Source organism: Mirounga leonina, unplaced genomic scaffold (genome assembly GCF_011800145.1).
Source record: "Mirounga leonina isolate KUSES-001 unplaced genomic scaffold, KU_Mleo_1.0 Mir_93, whole genome shotgun sequence".
Classification (NCBI taxonomy): Eukaryota; Metazoa; Chordata; class Mammalia; order Carnivora; family Phocidae; genus Mirounga; species Mirounga leonina.
Genome location: NW_023270854.1, coordinates 21,023,715 through 21,045,978, shown reverse-complemented (window position 1 = coordinate 21,045,978; position 22,264 = coordinate 21,023,715). Strand labels below are relative to the sequence as shown.

The 22,264-nt window shown below is 35.9% G+C and overlaps 1 protein-coding gene across 1 annotated transcript in view; it reads left to right on the top strand.

Annotated features, from left to right (window-relative positions):
• DCC (DCC netrin 1 receptor) overlaps positions 1-22,264 on the top strand; it is a 1,173,370-nt gene that overhangs the window by 1,042,992 nt on the left and 108,114 nt on the right. The window contains exons 17-20 of the mRNA XM_034996274.1: positions 2,232-2,464; positions 7,379-7,517; positions 11,727-11,834; positions 18,461-18,655. Of these exons, the coding sequence (XP_034852165.1) occupies positions 2,232-2,464; positions 7,379-7,517; positions 11,727-11,834; positions 18,461-18,655 (675 nt within the window). The remainder of the gene's footprint in view (positions 1-2,231; positions 2,465-7,378; positions 7,518-11,726; positions 11,835-18,460; positions 18,656-22,264) is intronic.

Genomic DNA, 22,264 nt, shown 5'->3' with positions numbered 1-22,264 from the left:
GTGGGATACTTAAAATTGGCTAGTGCAACAGAAGAAGTGGTTTTTAAATTGTATTTAATCTTAATAATTTAAATTTAAATTGTCCGTGTAATTAGTGGCTCTTGTATTAGTACAGATCTAAAGGAGATGGCAAGTAGAATGACAAGCCATGCCTGAAAACAAATTCGCTAAAAAAAGGCCAAGAAAAACTTGGCCAGGGATAGAAATTCTTAAATTATGTAAGTCCATAGATAAATACCAACAAACATTACTTGAAATTTGAAGGACACATTCTGGAACTGAGACTCCAAGAAACTCCACAAGTCATGAAAAATATACTATTGTAAAATCCAGGAAGAGCCAGAGTGGGTGTTAGCATTTCTTGAAGTAGAATCACTACTTTTCAAAACCATATCTATGGCACCTGTGGCAGATTATTAAATTCATATCGGTTTAAAAACCAGGTTAAGCAAAGAAACAACATATATGGTATAACACATTATGTAGGTTGGTCAAAAAAGAAGTTTGTGATTCAGAATAGTCTTCCTGTTGTGTATAACATTCTTCTTGGAAAGTCGGCTAAGAATAGAAACAAGGGGGGCAGCACCTGTTTCAGTTTGGCCAAAACACCTGCCACCGATACACCGACCTGATGACTGATCGGGATCCTCCTGGAGGCTCTTCAGCTCCCCCTTCATCATTTCATAAATCCATTTGGGTTTAAAGGAGCCCTTAATAAAAAGACACAATCAAAGGAAATACGGAAAGCCTGGGCTCTGTCATTAAATTTTAAACATTTTTCTTTCTCTCTCTTTCTCTTTTTTTTTTCTTTCCTTTTGTTCTGTTTTTGTTTTCAGGTTTTGTATTTTGCTCCAAAGACCACAGCCCAGTAAACTACTAAATAATTCATTGGAAAACAGAGCGATGAGTAGGGGGTAGGCATTTGAAATACAGTGGACAAAGTGAAGTAGTCATCAAAACCAGGCAATAACTGCTGTGCTTGGAACTAGGCTATTTAAAAATGTAAACTCTGTATGTACACTCCTTCAGATACTCTACATTTTAGCAGGTCAGCTCCCCAAATGTCCTCAGATGCCCTGCCTGAGGGCTTTCTTTCTTTCTTTCTTTCTTTTTTTTTTTTTGTTAGTGAGAATACACATTACATGATTTAAAGGTAAAATTTCAAAAACTGAAAAGTCTTAGGTATAAAAGGCTCAAAATTGGACTCTTACTATGGCCACAAGACAAACTCTTCTGATTCTGATATCCGCAGCATAAAAATGAGTACAAAATTTTTCTAGAGAATTTTCTAAAACCACACACGTCATCATGCAGGTTCTGATTATGTTAATAAGGATCAAAGCCTGTGTGTACCTCCCACAGTTCGTTCTGTCTCCCCAGCCAATAACATAAAGTTTTCCCATGGAACTTGATACTTTGGAACAAGTAATATGGAATATAGGTATGCCTTAAGAGCCTTAGTTAATTACTCTGTGGGAAAGTGGGTAAAACAGATACGTCCATACTTTCTTTAATGATTTCAATCTAAGAAAACCTGCCACGCAAAGTGCTAGAAGAAACCTAGTTATCAAACATATCACGGGGCACACGGGCCATGGACCTGGTCAGTCTGGCTTTACGCAATCATAGCCATAGACGGATTGCTGTAGACCACAGAGCCCTTTGGGCTTTATTACTTGTTTCTTGCCTAAACAATATTTATGCAGATATAAGCTAAGCAATAATGAAAGCATTAGAGAAACCGAATCAAGTTAGAAAAGGAGAAAAATAAACAAACTTAAAAGAACAGATATTGGATAGGCATTTATTTCCTTAACAGGAGGAAATAAACCAGACACTCCTTTTGATCTTGTTATTTTAAGTTATCTGTATAGTTATAAAACTGACAAGTTCTATACTAGACCTTTTAAGAAGCCATGTGCAAAACTCCAAGACGAAATGGGCTTTTAAAATATATAGCTAAAAGTGACCACCAGAAGTGGAGCTGATAAAACCACTATAGGGAAATGAGTGAGTTACAGAAAATAGTATTTTTGTAATAGAGCAATACTGTCTCGAATGAGTTTTCCGATTGAATTAATTGTATTTTTTTCTGTTCTTCTCATGTTCCCTTTCATCATTATTGCCATGCATTTAACTCATTGTGACGTGTTACCACTGATATTTATTTTTTTAACTCTTTTATTTATGTATGTATTTGTTTGTTTCATTTGGCGGGTTTTTAAACCCAGATCCCACTGACCCCGTTGATTATTATCCTTTGCTTGACGATTTCCCCACCTCGGCCCCAGATGTCTCCACCCCCATGCTCCCACCAGTAGGTGTACAGGCTGTGGCTCTTACCCACGATGCCGTGAGGGTCAGCTGGGCAGACAACTCTGTCCCTAAGAACCAAAAAACATCTGAAGTGCGACTTTACACTGTCCGGTGGAGGACCAGCTTTTCTGCGAATGCGAAATACAAGGTGAAGTTCTAACTGATAGCGTAAAACTTAAGATGAACTGTCATTTGCTTAATACATTGTTTTCAATGCTTCCTGGGCTGTCGTGAGTCGTTTTGTTGCAGGGGCACTAAATGGAAAAACAAAGCATTTTAATAACACAGTATCTAAAATTAGAATGGGAATAATTGTATCTTAGGAAGCAATTCTAAGGCAAGGTAGAACAACATCAAGAAATGCAAAACGTTATCTAAATTCCACCAGATGCTGCGTTTGTGTAAATGATTTGATTCTGTACAAGGAAATGCCATTTTCCTTTGAAAATAGCGGGGCTCCACTTTCATTTTCGGGATAGATTTTGGTGTCTTTCTTTTTATTTGGAATCTAGATGGACCCCAAAGGCAACCCTATCAATGTTACAGAGACCCATCTTATAGTGCACATGCCTGGGAACACAGCTGGAAGATTTTGTTACAAAGTCCTCAGAAAGCACTCTAAGCCATTAGCATCTACTTTCTCAGTTAGCCTTGAAACATGCTCATGTGGTAAAGAAAACCACAGTGCACATTCTCCTTTAACTAACATGAATTAGACCAACCCCTTTCCCTGAGTCATCCTACAACCCTGCTAAGAGCTCAGTAGAGATGGATTGTGGAGGCGTTGTCTTTACTACTTCTGAATCTCCGTCAGCCAGCCTTAGCAACTCCAGCAAATAGTTATATACAGGGACAATTTTGTTACCTCCTAAGCCTGCCATAATGTTAGTATATGCAAACAATACACAAAATGTAGTCTAAAATGAGAAAATCAACAAATGACTATCAAGTACCTACTATGTACCTAGAGCTGTACTAGATGATAGAGGCAGTTACACACAGTTTAGTTGTTGCTACTTAACATATCATTTATAATCTTGGAATGAGTAAGACACTCAGTTCCATTGATCCATTGATACACTTCAAAGAATTCTTAAGTTATTCAAGTGACATAATATATGAAAATGCATTTAAAACATAAAGCTTCACAAGATGATGATTGGGATGAAGAAGATAGCTTTATTTTTTTTAAGACTTTATTTATTTGAGAGAAAGAGACAGAGATAGCAACAGAGGTAGCGAGAAGAGAGCATGAACAGGGAGGAGAGGGAGAAGCAGGCTTCTCGCTGAGCAGGGAGCCCGACATGGGGCCTCGATCCCAGGATCCCGGGATCATGACCTGAGCCAAAGGCAGACACTTAACCGACTGAGCCACGCAGGTGCCCCAAGAAGATAGCTTTAAATATAAGATCATACATGTTCCCCAGTAACCAAGGAGCCAATAGTTCAATCCTGGCACTCCAGCTTCTTCAGATGCCCCTTATCTGAGAAGAGAAGATCCCTTCTCTTTACCATTCCACTGGGGTAGCTCTCAGAGAGAATTTGAATCTCCTGATATTTCATCCAGTGTCCTTCCCACTAAACTGCCAATCTTGCTTAATCTAGCCTCTAGCCAAGTGGTGATTTCAGGAATGACAACATCCTTTGGGAGTGTCTGACTCTAAAGACCCTGGAGATAAATCAAAATCCCACCAATAATGTTGTAAATCTGCCTCTTTCTTCCTGTAGGCATGCTGGATCTGTTTCTAGTCTCTTTCAACTTTCAAGTGGTATAAAATTCACATTTCATCATAAATCAGTTTTTAATTGAAACCATTTTAAAAAGCTTTCTTTGGTACTGTCACCCTGCTAGGTCAGGTATTTGGAAAAACTCTCCAGGCAAGTCCAAATGGTATCATTGATATAACATATGTTTTAAGTACCCTATCCATCTCCTTGCAGTATTAGATTTAAGGCTCAGCAGAACGATAAATAAAGATAACATTATCAGATAAGACAACCAATGAAACATATGAGAACATTAAAAAAAAAAAGTCTCTCTTTATATACAGATTGCCCAATTCTAAGTTTATTTTTAAAAGACTACTTTAAAAATTTTATGCCCATAGTTGCTGTACTTTGTCAATACATTCATTTCACAGAATGGCCATGGGTACTTTGCCAGTATGTGAAATGTTCTGAAGGACAATGATTGTTCTCTGCAGAATGGCTTAAGTTCCAGAATTTCTTGAAGCAGATTATTTTGGTTGAATAGTTCATACCAGCACACATGGAATTATTGAGTCTCACAAAGAATGCCTGTAAGACTCAACCCAGTAACTATTCCTTGTAAGCGGAGGCTGATTTCTCTCATGGATTGAAGTTTGGGTATAGAAAAAACATTCTGTTGCCCTCCGTACACACCTACACTCTACATCTTCACCCTGAAAAGAAGAGTTTTAGAGGAAAGGGTGGTATAAGTTGGATCGCAAGGATAAATACAGACCATATCAAGCCCACTAGAAAGTAATACAGTAAGCTTACATTTTACAAATAATGTTAATAGGGTGCTTTGGTTTTACATTGTGAACTTCTCAAACTACTTTCATACCTATTACTTCATCTCACTCCCCAGCACAGCTTTATAAGGTAGGCAGAACATAACACAAGATAGAGGGGAAAAAAAGAAATACATGGAGTCTAATGACTTGGGTGCAAGAGTTGGCTTTACCATGTCCTGTCATGTCATTGAACTTGCTCAATCTCATTTTTCCCATCTGTATGATTGGAATATTCACACCTACTATAAAAAGAGTAAGATTCTCCATAGTTAAGCATGTATGTAGATCCCTTTATAAAGACATCATTAGGTTGTATAACTTGAAAAAGTTTTCCCATGAAACTTCAGCTGGAGCTCAGGTGACCTAATGGCATTACCCAAGGCTATCCCCACAGGAGTACCCTTCTACTTCATTTAATCCCAAATCAAGCCATATTCCAGACATTTATATTTTGATTGTCTAAAACTCTGTTTTGATTTTCCTTATCAGAAGGGGGAATTTTCTCTAATTTACTTTCTATTGAAATGATTAATCACATGTTTTATATAAATTTCTATTCAAAATACATTCACTGAGTATTGACTAGTGCTTACCAGATATAACATGGCTATTACAGAAGATACAAAGTTGTGCAAGACTCAGTCACACCCTCAAGATACTTACAATTCAATAGGGAACTTAAGGCATGCCTAAAGTTACATATCATGTTAGACAATGCATGAAATATTGTAGCTAACATTTAATATGTTCCCTGGACCAGATACTATGTTTTGGTTTACAGACACTTTAAATAATGCTAGGAGGTCAGTGGTATGGTTATCTCCATTTTATGGATAAGGAAGTTGAGGCTCAGAGGGGTAGTACCTGTTGCATTCTATGCTCTCAAAAGTAACTGGCCAAAGTACTTCTAGGCTAATGATTTATTCTGAACAATAACCTTCCATGAAGTTCCTGAGAAAACCCAGTGAATCCATGGTATTTACAGAAGGCAAGTGCGTCATTCTAAAACACAAACAAGGACAGTATTGCTTAGCGGCCTCCCAAACGCCAGTGATCTTTATGTTCAAAGAGACTAGTTTTATAAAAGTATGATCTTTTCTTCCTAGCTGAAATATTTCTCATTGTCCCATTTCTCCCCTTATTTCCATTTCTAAGACTTAGAGGTGTTCACGACAGTGAAGGAAGACAGGGTTGGAAGTTATGTTTCAGCTTGTCAGATACTAGCTGCCCATGTTGTGTTTTATTTGATGAAATTCTATCTTCCTGAGTCTACACAGTATTTTTACATTTACTCAGGGCCCACGTTTTTACAGCTATTTTAAAGAAGAGCTTCTGATAGATGTTTATGAGGTCATCACTTTATTAAGATGGATGGGCACATCATTAAAATGTTATTAGTACAGTTAAATATTTTGTTTTGTAATGAAATGTAGGATTTTCATAGCTATAATCTAAGGATTCATAGTAGAATAAAAAAGATATACCACACTACAGTGGTATAGGAGGAGATAGGTGTGACATAAGTGGGGAAAAAGAGCTTTCCTTGATTTTCTAAACAGAGATATTAACAAATATAATAAATATAAAAGTGAAGGTAAATAATAAACTTTGGGAAAAAATCAAGATCTAAATACCAAGCATAAATTGATACTTATAAGAGGCATAAATAGGCAAAATTTGCCTGATCACATGGAAAATATTCATTAACCTGGAAGATTAACTTGGTTTTCTTCTTCATTACCATTTTGATCTCTTGAGTAAACAATAAAAATAGATATTTTATTTTCTACTAAAATATCTATAACCTGTTCAAAAGACGAATTCAAAAGACAAATGAATTCAAAAGATAAATAATACTAACACAATTATAATCTTTTAATACATATCCAATTTGTTGTTCCCTTCCTGATCAATTGCTCCAGTGACCATACTTACATGTGTGTTTCATGTGAAATTTGCATAAAAAGAAGGCCACACAATACAACATTGCTTTTGTTTATTTTCTTTATAATAGCCCAACAGATTCGGGAATCACTAAAAGTTCGTGCTATAAATAATTTTTAAAAAGTGTAAGTAGTAGATCTCTAAAAATTAATTTTATTACTAATGGAAAATAATCATGATGATCTATTTTAAAATATATAAATGAAAACTTCTGAAAAAAAGATTTTGATCATTACAAACAAATGAAAGTTAAAGTCACTGCAGATTAGCTTAAAAATAGGATTGACAGAAGCAAGCAGAACTGGTCCTGAGACAGTGGTTATTACCCTACTTGGGAAAATTGATCAGCTAGCTGCCCCTCTGAACAACATCGCACCGGATTTAATCCATCGTGTTTTGGAGTTACCATCAGCCAGTGTAAACTGGTTGACAGAAAAAAAGCAGGGCCAGTGCTGTGTCCTAGGTCTTATGCTATTTGGAAATAGACTGTTTGTTATTTGGTCGTCTCTTTACATGCTTTGACTTAGCAAGTTGATAGAGTTCATCTTCTTCTCTTTGCTTATTCCCCACTGGTACAGTCAGAAGATACAACGTCTTTGAGTTACACAGCAACAGGCCTCAAACCCAACACGATGTATGAGTTCTCAGTCATGGTAACAAAAAACAGAAGGTCAAGCACGTGGAGCATGACTGCCCATGCCACCACATATGAAGCAGGTATGTGAAGAGAGTCTTACTTCCAAATTTCGATTTTTGATGGTGTTTCCCAGGTTTTTTGGAAGTTGGAACATATGTGCATTATGGTGTTTAAGTTATACCTTATCCTGCAGAAAATATTTCATACTCTGTAGTTCAAAGCACTTTTATATCTAGTATTATCCTCCCCACTCTAGAAAAGAAGAAAATGAATCCCTAGAGGTTTGAGTAATCTGGTTTTAATCTGGGCATTAACTCTGGAGATCTGAATATAAATCTTTTTTTCAATACCTTTAAGTAAAGGCAGAAATCCATGCACTGAACTCTGTCCAAAACATTTGAGTCTTTGATTAGCAGTCATGGTGGGTATTTACTTTTTTGGAAAGAAATTAGATACAGTAATACATTACAACCATAATCGCATTGGTGTTTACCATAAATAACCTCAGTTATGGGTATGGGAAGAAGTTTCTGGGTGGTTATGTTCACTCCTTAGAAATAAGACAATGCAATGGAACAACCTTCATGTAATTTGAAATAGTTCAAATCACAGGAAAATGTAATTCACTGTAAATTTTACCAGTCACATTTACTATGGATCATAAATGTTGAATTTGTAACCTTAACAGACGTGCAGTGCACTTGGCTTTTACAGTTCACAGAAATCCAAAATCTGAAGAATACAGGGTTCAACCAGCTGTTTGATTGGTTTCATGGTATTCTATTTAGGGGTAAACTACACCACACATTTCCAAATTTAAAAATATATATACCAATAAAACTGAGTAAGTTGAATTTCTTTTTCCATTAGAATTTGTCCCCTGGCAGTTCATTTATTCCAAACTACTACCTTAACTCAGAGAGTTCATTGTTAATATTTCTTATATTTTTGTGGATACTTCTTTCTATAAGAAGTTTTCTAGTTTGTTTGATTTAATTTCAACATCCTTTTTTTTTTTTAACTTCTTCTATTTTACATGTTTACATGTGTTAACTCTTTCTCCTAAAAGTCTGCCCTGGATGCCAATATTCACAGCTTCTTAGGAAGAATAAGACATGATAAATGGGTTATGTTTTATGGGGAGAATAAGGGCCCTGCTCTTCTTTTTTACTTAAAAGGAGATGAAAGGAATTAAACATAAACCAGTAAGACATTTGGTCTTCCCTGAGCGAAAGAGAAGGAGCAGTAATTTCCTCTTAAAGCAAGCAAATTCATTCATTTTTCCCTTTCATAAACATAAAGTGCACCCTATCATCTGGCTTGATAAATATATCCTATTCATTTCTCATCAACTGCCTAGCCTTGTAGGGACACCAACGGTGAGACCCATTGCTGACAAAAAGATACTAACTGCTAGAGAGTGGTTAATAGGAAGATGATTGTCAAAACAGATAGTGATCTGGACAAAAGTGTAAATAGCATGTGGATGAGATTCCTGGGTGATGATGAGAAGCAAGAAGTAATTCACAAGTGTCTGCAGACTTTATAGCTGTGAGAAGGAGATGAAGTGAATGAAATAATTCTAGGTTTGCTTCTAATTCTGCAGTAACATAAAGACTGTATGGGACTGCATAGTTGTGCACTTGTGCTGAAGTTGCTTGTGATAAAGGTAAGAGTGTTTGGCAAATCCTTGAAATAAAACACTTCATTCTGTCGAGGTGATAAATCCTTAATTTTATTCTAGTTAAGTAAAATAGAAAAAACTGGAAGGACACCTGAAATAATGCAGAAAAAAACAAAAATCCTGAAATAACATAAGAAATAGAACCACAGAGTTTTGGCTAAGTTGGAATCCAAACAAACAGATCCAAGGATAAATCCTGTCTGGAGAAATAAAGGGAGGTTTCACAAAAGAAATAACAGTTGAGCAATGGCCTGGGTGGATCATCAGGTACCCATACCAGGGACTTCAAAGGAAAGGAACAGCATGTACAACAGTACCAAGCAAGGATCAGAAAGATGTCTTCTAGAGGAACCTATGCATGGCTCAGCGTGAGTAGAGCACGGATTCATCAGACAACAAGGGGAAATGACGCTGTAAAAGAAAGTGCATTAAATACCAGGGCCCGATATTTATTATTTGTTATTTATTTACATTTTTAAGACTTATTTATTTAGGGGCGCCTGGGTGGCTCAGTCGTTAAGCGTCTGCCTTCGGCTCAGGTCATGATCCCAGGGTCCTGGGATCGAGCCCCGCATCGGTCTCCCTGCTGGGCGGGAAGCCTGCTACTCCCTCTCCCATTCTCCCTGCTTGTGTTCCCTCTCTCACTGTATCTCTCTCTGTCAGATAAATAATAAAATCTTTTTTTAAAAAAGACTTTATTTATTTGAGAGAGAAAGAGAGAACAAGCAAGAGAGAGCAGGAGCAGTGGGGGAGGGGCACATTTTTGCTATAACACATCTTCTTTTCCTGCAAGAATGTCCTTGTTCTTGTTTCATTAAAACCATATACATATGCAGTTTCTTACTCAGGATTCAACTACACTAGACCTATGTCTGCTCCTCCTTCCACTTCCTTTTTTTTTTTTTCTTAATTTAAATATATTAAGTACCTTCTCAGGATATTATGATTAGGTGCAGCTTTGGTTAACCTGGAATACTAGTGGCTGTGAGAATCAGCGTATTAAAAATAAAATGTTATAAGAGATGGAAATATTTGGTGTCTCCTCCATTTGAAAATAGGGTTGCTCAGATTCTGCATGATAGGGCCAACACAAGAGCCAAAGAGAATAGGAAGAGTGAAGAATTCAGAATTAGGACAAAGTTGTACCTATCTTGTAATACAGAAGCATTATCATGCAGAGATCTGGAAATTCCTTCATAATCCAACCATAGAACTTAGACATGTTCTGAAATTTCACATGTCAAACTAAGGGTAATGAAAAGAAACTGTCAATAATCGACTTGGAGTATTATGCATTGCCTCGAAGGAAAACTCACTGCATTTCAAAGCATAGACTGAAAATCAGATCTAAAGAAGCCTGGAAGATACTGGACTGGCCTGTCCAGTTTACTGCCACATTTAAAATATATTTAAATTTTTGTTGAGCAAAATATAGGAGGAAAAACAACTTTCTCTTTATTCTTCTAGGTCCTTGGCTGAGACCCCGCTGTAATAAAAGTTAGATTAATAACAGGAAGGCAAACAGGAGTTTAATAACATGTGCACCTCCTGGAGACATGGAGGATACCCAGGAACACTGAGTAACTCCCTGAAATGGCCCAAGCCATCACCTTAAATACAATCTCCAACTAAAAACAAAAGAATACTTTGGGGGTTAGGGAGCCAATAATGGGAGGTTTTCAGGCAAATCACAGTAAACAAGGGTGTCGTTATTATACAGATTTAAATTCCTGCCTTCTCCCTAATAAGAGTTTCTAGAGATTTTATCATCCTCCTCTTCCGGGTACAGAGAGGGAGACACTCTTATAAATACAAATTTCTCTTATAAAAGGGTAACATCTACCAAGTTTTCAGAGCTTTTCCTGTGTCTACTGTTTCTTAAAAATAATCGGCCTAAAATAATCCTTATGCCAAAGAGGCATATTTTGGGGTGATAAATTCTGGTCCCTTTCAACAACATGTGGGAAAATTAGCTCTAAGACCCCCATGGTCTCATGCCTTCTCATTCCATGACAGGCTGATACTAAGACCGTCCCAGATTCCATACGTCCATTTTCAAATATTCCTTTGCCTTCTTGCTAAGAGATATCTAATATGTTCACCTAAGCAAGATCTTTTAACATGCATTTAAATTCATTCTTTTTTTTTCCTTCTTCTTGCTTTTAAGAAAATATAGAATTAGGTGAATTTTTGTTTTAAAATCCTACAGTTTTAACAGGACTCTGTCTCTTGGAGACATGTAGCCATCAATCTCACTAAGTATGTGCACATTTCTTTGTTCTTATAATGATTCTTACATGTTTAGCGTGGCACTCGCTTGGAAATATCCATTATACTTTTCTCCTCTGTATTCATACATATTCTGTTCTACTCTCTATAGTTATACCATTGGAAGTCATTTAACTTCCATGGAAAAACATTCATTTCTATATATTTGTTTGGTTGCTTGTTTAATTAAAATACTTGAAATAAATCGTAAATGCTAAGATCAGCATGATATACTGCATGATGGATTCTGAGTGTCAACATCATGATTAGAAGTCCCATAAATGTCTGCTTTCTTTCACATCCAATGACAAGGCCTTGTCTCTGTTTCATCTCGCAGCCCCGACCTCTGCTCCCAAGGATTTGACAGTCATTACTCGAGAAGGGAAGCCTCGTGCTGTCATCGTGAGTTGGCAGCCTCCCTTGGAAGCCAATGGGAAAATTACTGGTAAGCATCTCTGCTTTATTTCCAGCATTGCTCTGCTTGGCCTGCAATTGCTTACCCCATGTGCATGGCTCATGCCTTTTGTGTATTAGTTTTCTGTGCCAGCATCTCAGTGGACTTCCCCGCCCTTTCTGGTTGTCTCTTCTTGCCCCCTGCTAACCATGGAATTTCTTCTAATGGTGCCTACAAATACACATTTCATTTGAGTTGCTTTCTGAAGGATGTGTATTTCAATTAGTTTAGACCTTTTGTTTTTCATCTCGTGGAGCATTGGGACACTCTTCTAATGGAATGTCTCTAAGCATAAATGACTAAAACGAAGCCAGTTGTTTGGCAATTACAAAATACAAAAGACACCTAATGACCGTGTATTTTTGAATGGCACATGCAAAGGAGGTTTGTCTGGGGGTTTTTAGTTTCTCACTTAGCTTTTAGCTTCTGACTTAAATCATAAGGTTCGTAAAATACTTAATATTGACTGACAGAAATTGAACTTAATGAATATTTCACAGTGACAGATTTTATTTTGCCAAATATTGCTGATAACATCAATGCCTAATTAAAGCATCCATTAGAAGCCTGTAATGTTAATTTAGTATGAAAAATATAATGGAGTTCTATCAGGGATTTTGCCTTTAAATGATCACTTTAGGCTTTTAATAGATGTCTCCATAGCATATAATTATTATGAAAAATATTGTATAACTAAAAATGTGCACATTATAGTCTAATTAACTTGAACCATTGGGTTAGGCACATGTAAGAGTCACTCCTTTTTCTTCTTTTTTTGCAAAGAAGTGGATAGCACTATTATAAATTAACAAAGTAATTCAGTCATTTTGTGATAACAGAGATAAGCATGGAAATTATAGTTCAGGTGGCACACTTACTTTGTATGAGTTACTTTCTGGATTTTCCAAAATGAAAAGATAATGTGAAAATTCCAAATGTGATTTAAATTTAAGCTGAAGACTTGTTTTCTCTAGAAAATTGTTCTGAGTGCAATAGCAAACAGAAATTTCATTTGAGCTGACAAATATGGAAAAAGAAGAGGGATATTAAATCTTCCCAAAATTGTATATGCTTAGTTGTCACTCTGCCAGGCTTTTTAAAACTGAGGCTGGCTCATTCCAATTTTCTTTTTCTTTTTCCCGTCAATGTTATGATTTATTTTCATTGGTTCTATTTCAGTACTTTTGTAGATTTTGATTTGTTTACATGGTGACTTTTTTGTTATGTTATAAACAGTAATTTATAAGCATATGGTAAATCAATAGATAATAAGTTTAAGAAGAAAAAAACAGAATAGAAGTTGCCTAAATAAAAATGAGTTCTGATTGAAAAAATATATTTTTTTTAGTAAAGGATAAAATAAGCCATATACTACCAGAATTCTCATCTCTTATTTAAATAAATCTCATCAAATAGTCAATGTAAACAATAGAATGTGTTTTCAACTCTGGAAGAAGCTTAGTTTTGCTTTTTTGAGGGAAAAAAATGGAAGTCTGCCTCATGTTAAGAAATGCAAATGAATCTAAGCAATAAAATACTGTGTGCCAAAATTGCAACCTTCTCCACATATTTTATTTAGAGTTGTATGTTCAGTATCCCTTCCCTCACAATGGTAAAGTAAAAGTATGGAGGCAATGCTTTTTATCTTTAAGAACCTAGTTCATTTATTAAAACCAAATTATTATTTTCAAGTTGAGATATTTTGACTCAAGTCAACAGGGAGCAAACATTAAGAACCCTTAAGACAACTTCTTTTCCATATATATTTTTATTCTTTCATCAAATTACTTCCAGAAAACAGGATGATAAAATATTCAAAATACCATATAGCAAAGGGCCCAGATTTACTACACTCGGTTTCTCATTAAAGTACAAAGGAAACGGGAGCTCTTTCCCAGTGTGTCAGAGCATGCGTGTGCCTATGCAGAAGAAGGTGCCCACATCCTCCCTTTATATTTCTTTGTTTAACCACATCCCTGCATGTACACAGACGTAAAGCAGGGTGGTTAAGGACCCAAGCTTCTGAGGGAGATGCCTGGGTAAGTTAACTTTCCTAAGTTCACTTTCTCATCTATAAAATAAGGATAGTAATAGAACCTCTTTTTGTAGAATGTAATAATGAAGTGCTGAGAAAATTCTCTGATGTCCAGTGAGAACTAAAACAAATGAACTATTATTATTCCCATTTTAAATCCATTCTAGGGTGAGGCTTTATTAATGTACTCTGCATAGAACCCAGATCATCAATTTGTAAATATATATACTTCAAAAAGATCAAACAAAAAAAAAAGAGGACAAAGAAGGAGATCTAGATAATGCCAATCCCTAAATTCCTTGATTATAAACTGTCAGTTTAGGAATTTGGACTGACATTTTCAGGAGAGAATGGTTCAGAATGAATTAAGCATTCATTATATGCTTGGCATCCTGCTAAGCACTTTAGTATTGTTAAGTGATCCTATCTTCCTGTTATTCCATGTTGAAATGAAGAGATGAGGGGTTTCTAGGGTAAATAACTTCCCCAAAGTCAAATAACCAAGAAGTAACAGAGCTAGGATTTAAAATTCATGTTCAGACTCCACTATGTTTTGCTCCAGCTTATTAGTATTCAACTAGTCCAAATCAGTGATTCTTAACTGATTTATGATTTAATTTATCTGAGGAAGGATTGAGCATGCTATATTTTAAAAGCTCCCCAAGTGATTTTAATGTACAGCTAGGGTTTTGAAACATTGATCTAAATAAATGCAGCATCCAACATTATTTATGATCAGAGACCAACATAGTTAGAAGAGTTAGGTCTTCAGGGATTGTTTCCCTATCAGTACTTTCCAATGGATAAGATTATGTTATCTTTTTTTGTGTGTCATGTGATACTCTAGTCCATTTCCCCTTTCTTGAAATTCTCTTCTCGACTTTTTTAAGATCATCTACCCACTTTTCTTCCCAATTTTAGGCTACAGCTTCTTGGTCTTGTTAGCAAACATTTCTTCCATCTGTTTCTTTCTTTCTTTTTTTTTTTTTTAATATTTTTTATTTATTTGACAGAGCGAGAGATAGCGAGAGCAGGAACACAAGCAAGGGGAGTGGGAGAGGGAGAAGCAGGCTTCCCGCCGAGCAGGGAGCCCGATGTGGGACTCGATTCCGGGACCTGAGCCGAAGGCAGATGCTTAACGACTGAGCCACCCAGGCGCCCCCATCTGTTTCTTAAGTAGATCTTTTTAGTCCCTTTGTCACTTTCTCTGAAAAAGTGTGTATAGTATAGCCAGGGCTTCAGTGAACACAAACTTATGTCTCTGAAATCTGTATCTCCATCCAAGGAATTCTAAATACACATATCCTACCTCATATTGTACATTTCCACTTGCCTATCTTATTGGCACTTCCTTCTATTCCCCAACCCGTCTTTCTCTCCCTTTTTTCTCTTTTTTTCTTTTCTTTTCTTTTTTTTTTTTTTGTTTCTTTGTGGTGGTGTTTTTTTTTTTAATCTAGAACCTACCATAACCAGCCAAATAATGCACTATTATATTCTGTAATAGGTTGTAAGACCACCCAGGATTGTGGACCAAGCTGGGCACTCACTGCAATTATATGTGTCTAACTATTCCTATTCCCATCATATAAAAATTTTTCATGTTTATCCAGTTGCAAAAGTTGGAAATTTAGCCATCTTGACTTCTTCCTCTATGTCCCCTCTCCATATAATCAGTAGAGATAAATCTAAATGCTCCTAATACAGGGCTGAAAATTCTATGAGAACAGGTTTCAGATTTTGTTTAAAGCTTTCTCTTCAGTATCAATATTCTTGACACTTGGTAGGTAATTAATAAATATTTGTTGAGTAGAATAATCATTGACTTGCTATTAAACCTATTGTTGACTTGAAATAAAAATTCAGCTCTTCCAAATATTATACTTCCTTAATTACTAATATTAAGAAAAAAAAGAAGGGAGGAAGGGAGGAGAAAAAGAAAGAAAAACAGAAAGAATAAATGTAGCATTTACTAAGTAGTCACTATATAGAAGATAACATGATAGGAATACCCACATATATTAATTTCTTAAAATACATTATCTCACAGCAACTTATTTTCAGATGAGAAAATGGAGGCCTACTTAGATTAAGCAAGGTGTTCAAGGTTGCAAAGCCAGGAAATGAAAGACCTATGAGTTAAGGTCAGGTCTTCCTGAATCCATAGCCTGTTATTTTTTAATATTTTTTTTAAATTTTTTATTATTATGTTATATTAGTCACCATACATTACATCATCAGTTTTTGATCTAGTGTTCCATGATTCATTGTTTGTGTATAACACCCAGTGCTCCATTCAGTACATGCCCTCTTTAATACCCATCACCAGGCTAACCAACCCCCCCCTTCCCTCTAGAACCCTCAGTTTGTTTCTCAGAGTCCATAGTCTCTCATAGCTCGTCTCCCCCTCCAATTTCCCCCCTTCATTTTTCCCTTCCTACTATCTTCTTTTTTTTTTTTTAACATATAATGTATTATTTGTTTCAGAGGTACAGGTCTGTGATTTATCAGTCTTGCACAATTCACAGCGCTCACCATAGCACTGCTTTTTTTTTTTAATTTTTTTTATTAGGAAGGAAGAAATGGGTCCTTCATTATGTATTTATCTATAGACATGATTATCAGAATCAATTTTTGAAAGATGAGGAGTTCTCACTGGGCTGAGCTCCTTGCTGGTAGGCATCATCTTGGTCTTCCTGGTACTTAGCAGCTGAACCATGGAAGGGAATCAGTGATCTGTGGAAAGAAGTATGGAAAAAGACAGAGGAGAGAGGTGGAATTGAACACTTTCTGACACTTTCTTTTTACAATTACAACCTCTTTGTAGAAGTAGTCAAAAATGACATATGTATGGTGTTAACATTTTATATATATTTAGACAAATGTAATTCTAATGCGGGAATGCCCACTTGAGTTAACAATCTCAGGCTTATTACCTATGACAGGAGATAGTTCTCATTATTTGGCTAGTTATGGTGAGTAAGAGACAAAAATGAAGTAGAAAAAAGTAAGAGAAAAGAATGAAGAAAGAAACTTGGACACGGGGAAATGGACATATAGGTACAGAAAGTTTCTGAGAAACCAATGAATTTGTTCCAACCTATGTGGATACAGAAATCTCTACAGTAGGACTTCAATAACAGATTTAATATTCTCTAAACACACCAAACTCATATATCCAGATAAAATTGTATGCTTTCCCTAAGGCCAATTTTTAAAGTTTGGAATGTTGTACTAGTATATTTCTATTCTGCATCTCAGTTCTCAAATTTACACAGATCGATTCCCCATAAATACCAGGAAATCACTTCAAATACAGTTTGGAATTGTCAGAACCTGATGCTTGTACCTTCAATTGTACTTATTTGATGTCAGAACTATCATTTTTAAATGGTTAATTGAATACTTTTTACAAAGAAAAAAACCCTGAAAACACAAGGAGGGCAATTATTTTACTTCCATTTGGCAAATAAACAAAATCAGAAATAAATGTAGCTGACCTGGGATGAGAACAATTCTCCAAACTTTCATTGTCATCGGGCATTTACAACAGCCCATGATAACTCTACAGTTGCATTAAATGTTATGAATGTAAAGCATCTGTGCTTACTGGCTAGAGGATTTCATTCAATAAGTGAGTTTCAATACCTATTATGTGAAGACAATTTTATTGGCTTCTCTGAAGAATAAAGGGTAACATAAGATATGGCTCTTGAACTAAAAGAATGTTTTTATCCTTTTGAAGAGATAAGACATGCACGTAATAAAAGTTAAAAAAAAAAAGTATTACCAGTACTAGGGTGTTCTCTTCAGTAGATGTGGTTCTTTGGGGACAAGAATGGAGACTATTCTGATTCAAAAAATATTAGAAGATTTTATTGATATTGATCATGGGGGCCGAGTTATAAATGAGTCAGAAACAACTCCTTTGCCCAGTGATATTTCACAATCCCTTTTGAACTGTAGTATTCCAATTTTAATATTAACCAGAGAGTCCTACAACCTTTGAGTTATACAGAATTCTTTACCTTCGTCTTTTATCTTTTCCTGAGCGGTCTGCATTATAAGACATTCATAGCTGCAGCAGCAGCATCTCAATGAATGCCAAAAATATACAGATTCCACATATCGACTAAAGCAGTGATTCCTGACCTTACTCGAACACAGAAATCATCTGGGGTGCAGATTGCCAAGGTCACCATTAGCCTATTATGGTATCTATTGCTGTGTAACAGTATCATCACAGATTTAGCAGCTTAAAAATGTATTTGTTATCTCAGTGTTTCTGTCAGTCAGGAATCCATGCACAGGATTTATAGACCACAGAAACCTTGTATTTTTAGAGATGATATTTTTATTTTGAATGGTCTGTTCCGTTTTCAGTTTCTGTACATTGAGGCAATGATTTGTCTAATCTTTGCAATATCAAAAAAATTATTACTTCCTTAAATGAATACTGTAGTTTATAGACTGTGAATGTATAATAATCATTGCACATTATATTTGGGAAACATGAGTGTTTAGAAGCAGAAGTATAGTATGCAGTCAGTACACTAAACCCAGTCGCATTCATCTATTTCTGCAGCTTACATCTTGTTTTATACCTTGGACAAGAACATACCAATTGACGACTGGGTGATGGAAACAATCAGTGGTGATCGGCTTACTCACCAAATCATGGATCTCAACCTTGACACAATGTACTACTTTCGAATTCAAGCACGAAATGCAAAAGGAGTGGGGCCTCTCTCTGATCCCATCCTCTTCAGGACTCTGAAAGGTTTGAATCATTTCCTAGTACAGCAGTGCCTTTCTTTTCCTGTGGGATGGTTGTAAAATACTTAAGGAGTCTGCATTAGGAACTGTCTGCCTTCTCTGTTGGCAACATGACTACAATGGACATTCAGAATAAATTAAAATGTACCTTTTCATGCTGAAAGCCAGCATGTCAGAGAAAGATCTATTGTGTTATCACATTTTCTGCCTTCAACACAAGGCAGGTGTATTTAACTTAACTTTTTTTCCCCATTTACAATCTTTTTGGAATTCTGTATTGATTTCAAGTATATTGGCTCTATTCAAAATATAATGAAAATTTTTATGTAAGGAAATAAAAATTAAAAAGCATTGAATTATGTGAATGCCATACTACTGCCAGCCTTAAATGTTTTCTTTGAGGAACTATTGTCCTTATATATAAAAAGAAAATTTGATATGGCAAGACAGAAAATCTCAAACAAAATGAATGTGTTTATTTTAAGGACCTAGGATAGCAACAAGGGGGGAAAAAAAGAGTCTTTACAGTATTATTACTAGAAGAAAATGCCCCGTGCTTGCAAGAGTAAAAATAGCTGCTCAATTCAAGCATAGCTACATGTTCATCCAGAAAAAATGCTAAGGCCCTGACTACATCAAAATAATCTTCATGGTAGTCCTTACTATTTTAGAACAGTATTATTTTTCTGGAGGACAAATGGTTTCAAGAGCCTCTGTTATTTAACAATTGAAAAAGAAAAGGAATGTTCCAGGGCTGGTATTTAAAGTTGTATATTTAGGCATGATGTGTGTTGTTCTAAAGAAGGATACTTGACTCTTAAATCTGTGACCACATATGTCTATCTATATATCTGGCTAAGTTGATAATACATGATGGCAAACAACTGAAAAATTAGAAACATGAGGATGGTTGACATTTCCACCCAGGTGCCTGACATATTAAGAGAAGAGTCTTAGAATAATTGTATAGTCATTCAATTCCCCTAGGAAAGGTACCCTAATAAATAGTGGATTTTGAATTCTGGTGAGGGAGCTAGCCATTCAAGGCTGGACTTGGTAACAGCTAATCTGAAAGTTCGCCAAGAACACACAAACAAGCATTCAGCCTAAGCCTTCGTGACAGTTCTTAGCGACAGAGTAGAAATTGGGGAGGGAGGCAGGAGGAAATGAGCTAATCTTCTTCTCTCTGGGTTTTTAGGACTTCATGTCTAAATCAGGTTTCACTCTAAATGAGCAATCGAAAGGAAACTGGTTATTCGTTTTGTGGGAGCATGAAATGTAACTAGATACTGTTTCACAAATGCTTCATCTTTATCTATAGTCAAGTGCCAAATTAATTTCATGCTCACATTGTGTGCCAACTAGAGATCTCAGGGAGGGTTTAGGATGACTTAAGGCATCCAAATGTATTAAGCAGCAGAGTGATGAGTTATCACAGGATTTACAGGCCCACACTGATAACCATCCTGGAGATTATTTAATGAACTCCACATCTCATTTGGTACTGTTTACCTTAAGTGCTCTAAACTCATTTATAAAATGATGTTCAGAACTGAGAACAAATTCAGGAACTTGTTATGTTGTAATAGTTCACAAGCATTATTTCTAATATCCTGATTTGAATGTTTAATATTGTCTATCCTCAGTATGTCATGCTCAATTAATAGTCAATTCGATTTTAAAACAAATCTTGCTCATATGGCAAACCAAGTTTCAGATGTCTTGATTGCATTCTAAATTATTTAGAGATATTGATCTTACCCATCTTTATCAATAATTGACATTGTACATGCATGCATCCTACATGTTACGATGACAAATATTCTAAGGCAAATAAATTACTCTTAAGAGAGTCAAAGCCACAGTGAACCAAATCTACACTAAACACATCACATCATGTTACTGCTCTCTGATTTAAGATTTTCAGTTTCCAAAGCTGCTTTAAAACATAAGGCCTCTGTTCATCAGAATGTAACTTTGTTTGACAGCAAGAAAGGCTCACATGTTATCCTGAAGCTGAGAAAGCTCTCAGTAGTCTACTGGGTAACAGGCAAGTGTTTCATTGCAAATCATGCCCCAGGCAGGTGTCTACAAGCTTCATTCTTTCATATGCAGTCTTTGCAAAGACAGTAGCATTTACTACTAGAAGACTAGAGTTTTGTCTTTGGTTTTAGCCACCAGCAAGAGAGGTATAGGAAACTCAATCCATAATCACTGGTTAATGAAAAGGACATTTATTATTAAAAAGGGATTAAATTACAATACTCTTGCGTACATGCGTGTATGTGGTACATCTGATTGTTTCTTTGGAATGTTAATTAAAAGAATCTTGAACTTGATTCTCTGACCACACAGGACTCTGCAAATATACATCTCCCTTCTGCAAATAGTCCCCATTAGGATACCCATACACCGTGAAACCCTTGGAAGATGTACAAGAGGCATGTCAATCTCTGCCTCTCACGTGGGTTGTTCTCTTGGGTAAACTGAGCTTCTCCATTTTGGCCTGTCAAATAATAGGAAGAAAGGATGCTTCTGCTGAAACAGACCAAAGTGGAATTCTATAGCATCCTCTATAGGAATTCTATAGGGGGATGGAGTCACCTCCTACATACAAAAAAGCTGAGTGTTCAGCAGTGAAAGAGCACTAGACTGTAGTCTGTTCTCTGGGCATCTTTAATCATCATTCTGAAATGTGCATCTTTCCCATCCAAGGATGTAGAACTGAAAGTTCCATATCAGAATACAGAAAAGTTTTAGTCTTCACATTATTTTTGACAAAATACATGATTTTCTTGACAAATGGCAGGAGCAAATAAAAAGTCAAGACCCAAATTATGATACTTTTAAGCCATTATTCATCTTTAATAAACAGTAACTTTTAGGATATATTTTATCCCTTTTGGAAAATACTCTTTAGTTGATAACCTTTTTTGAGACATTCAAAATTTCTCAAGTTATATCCAGTCCAGATTGCTAACAGTAAAACAAATCCAGAAGGTAAGAATGAGGATGCTATTGTGGCCCATAACATATATTTATTTGTCACTTGGTAAAAATTTTCTTAGACTGTAGATAATGTGTGTGTATAATTAAAGATGAAGGGAGAAAGGAAGAATGAAAATCGGATGAGATTGATTTTCTTCTCTCTTTTTTTGATATCATTCCAAACATTTCTCCCCTAAATATGAGATGCTGATTAGGGTAGTTTCTCAAGTGTGCCCTGTTCTGGCTGCCAAACTTTTATCCTTCCTGGATTGTGTGGTCACATGTGATTCCCAAATATCCTCCTCATTCTTACCAGAGACCTGGTTTGGCACATCCTACAACATAGTATCCTTTCTCAAAAACTATGTTAGGATTTCAGTGAAAACCCTATCCCTGTCTATAAACTACAGATAATGCAATTGCCTATCAAAACCACCTTTCATCAATAATCCCCTAATACTGTAAAAAAAATGGATCTTGAGAAATCGAGACAAAATTTAGATAAAAATTAAGTTGTGATGATTAGACTAGGAAAGAGTAGGTTGGACGGCCTGGTGAATTAAGAAAAAAAAAGTTTGTTAAATCTTGAGGAGCTACAATGACATTTAAAAACTTACATAAAACT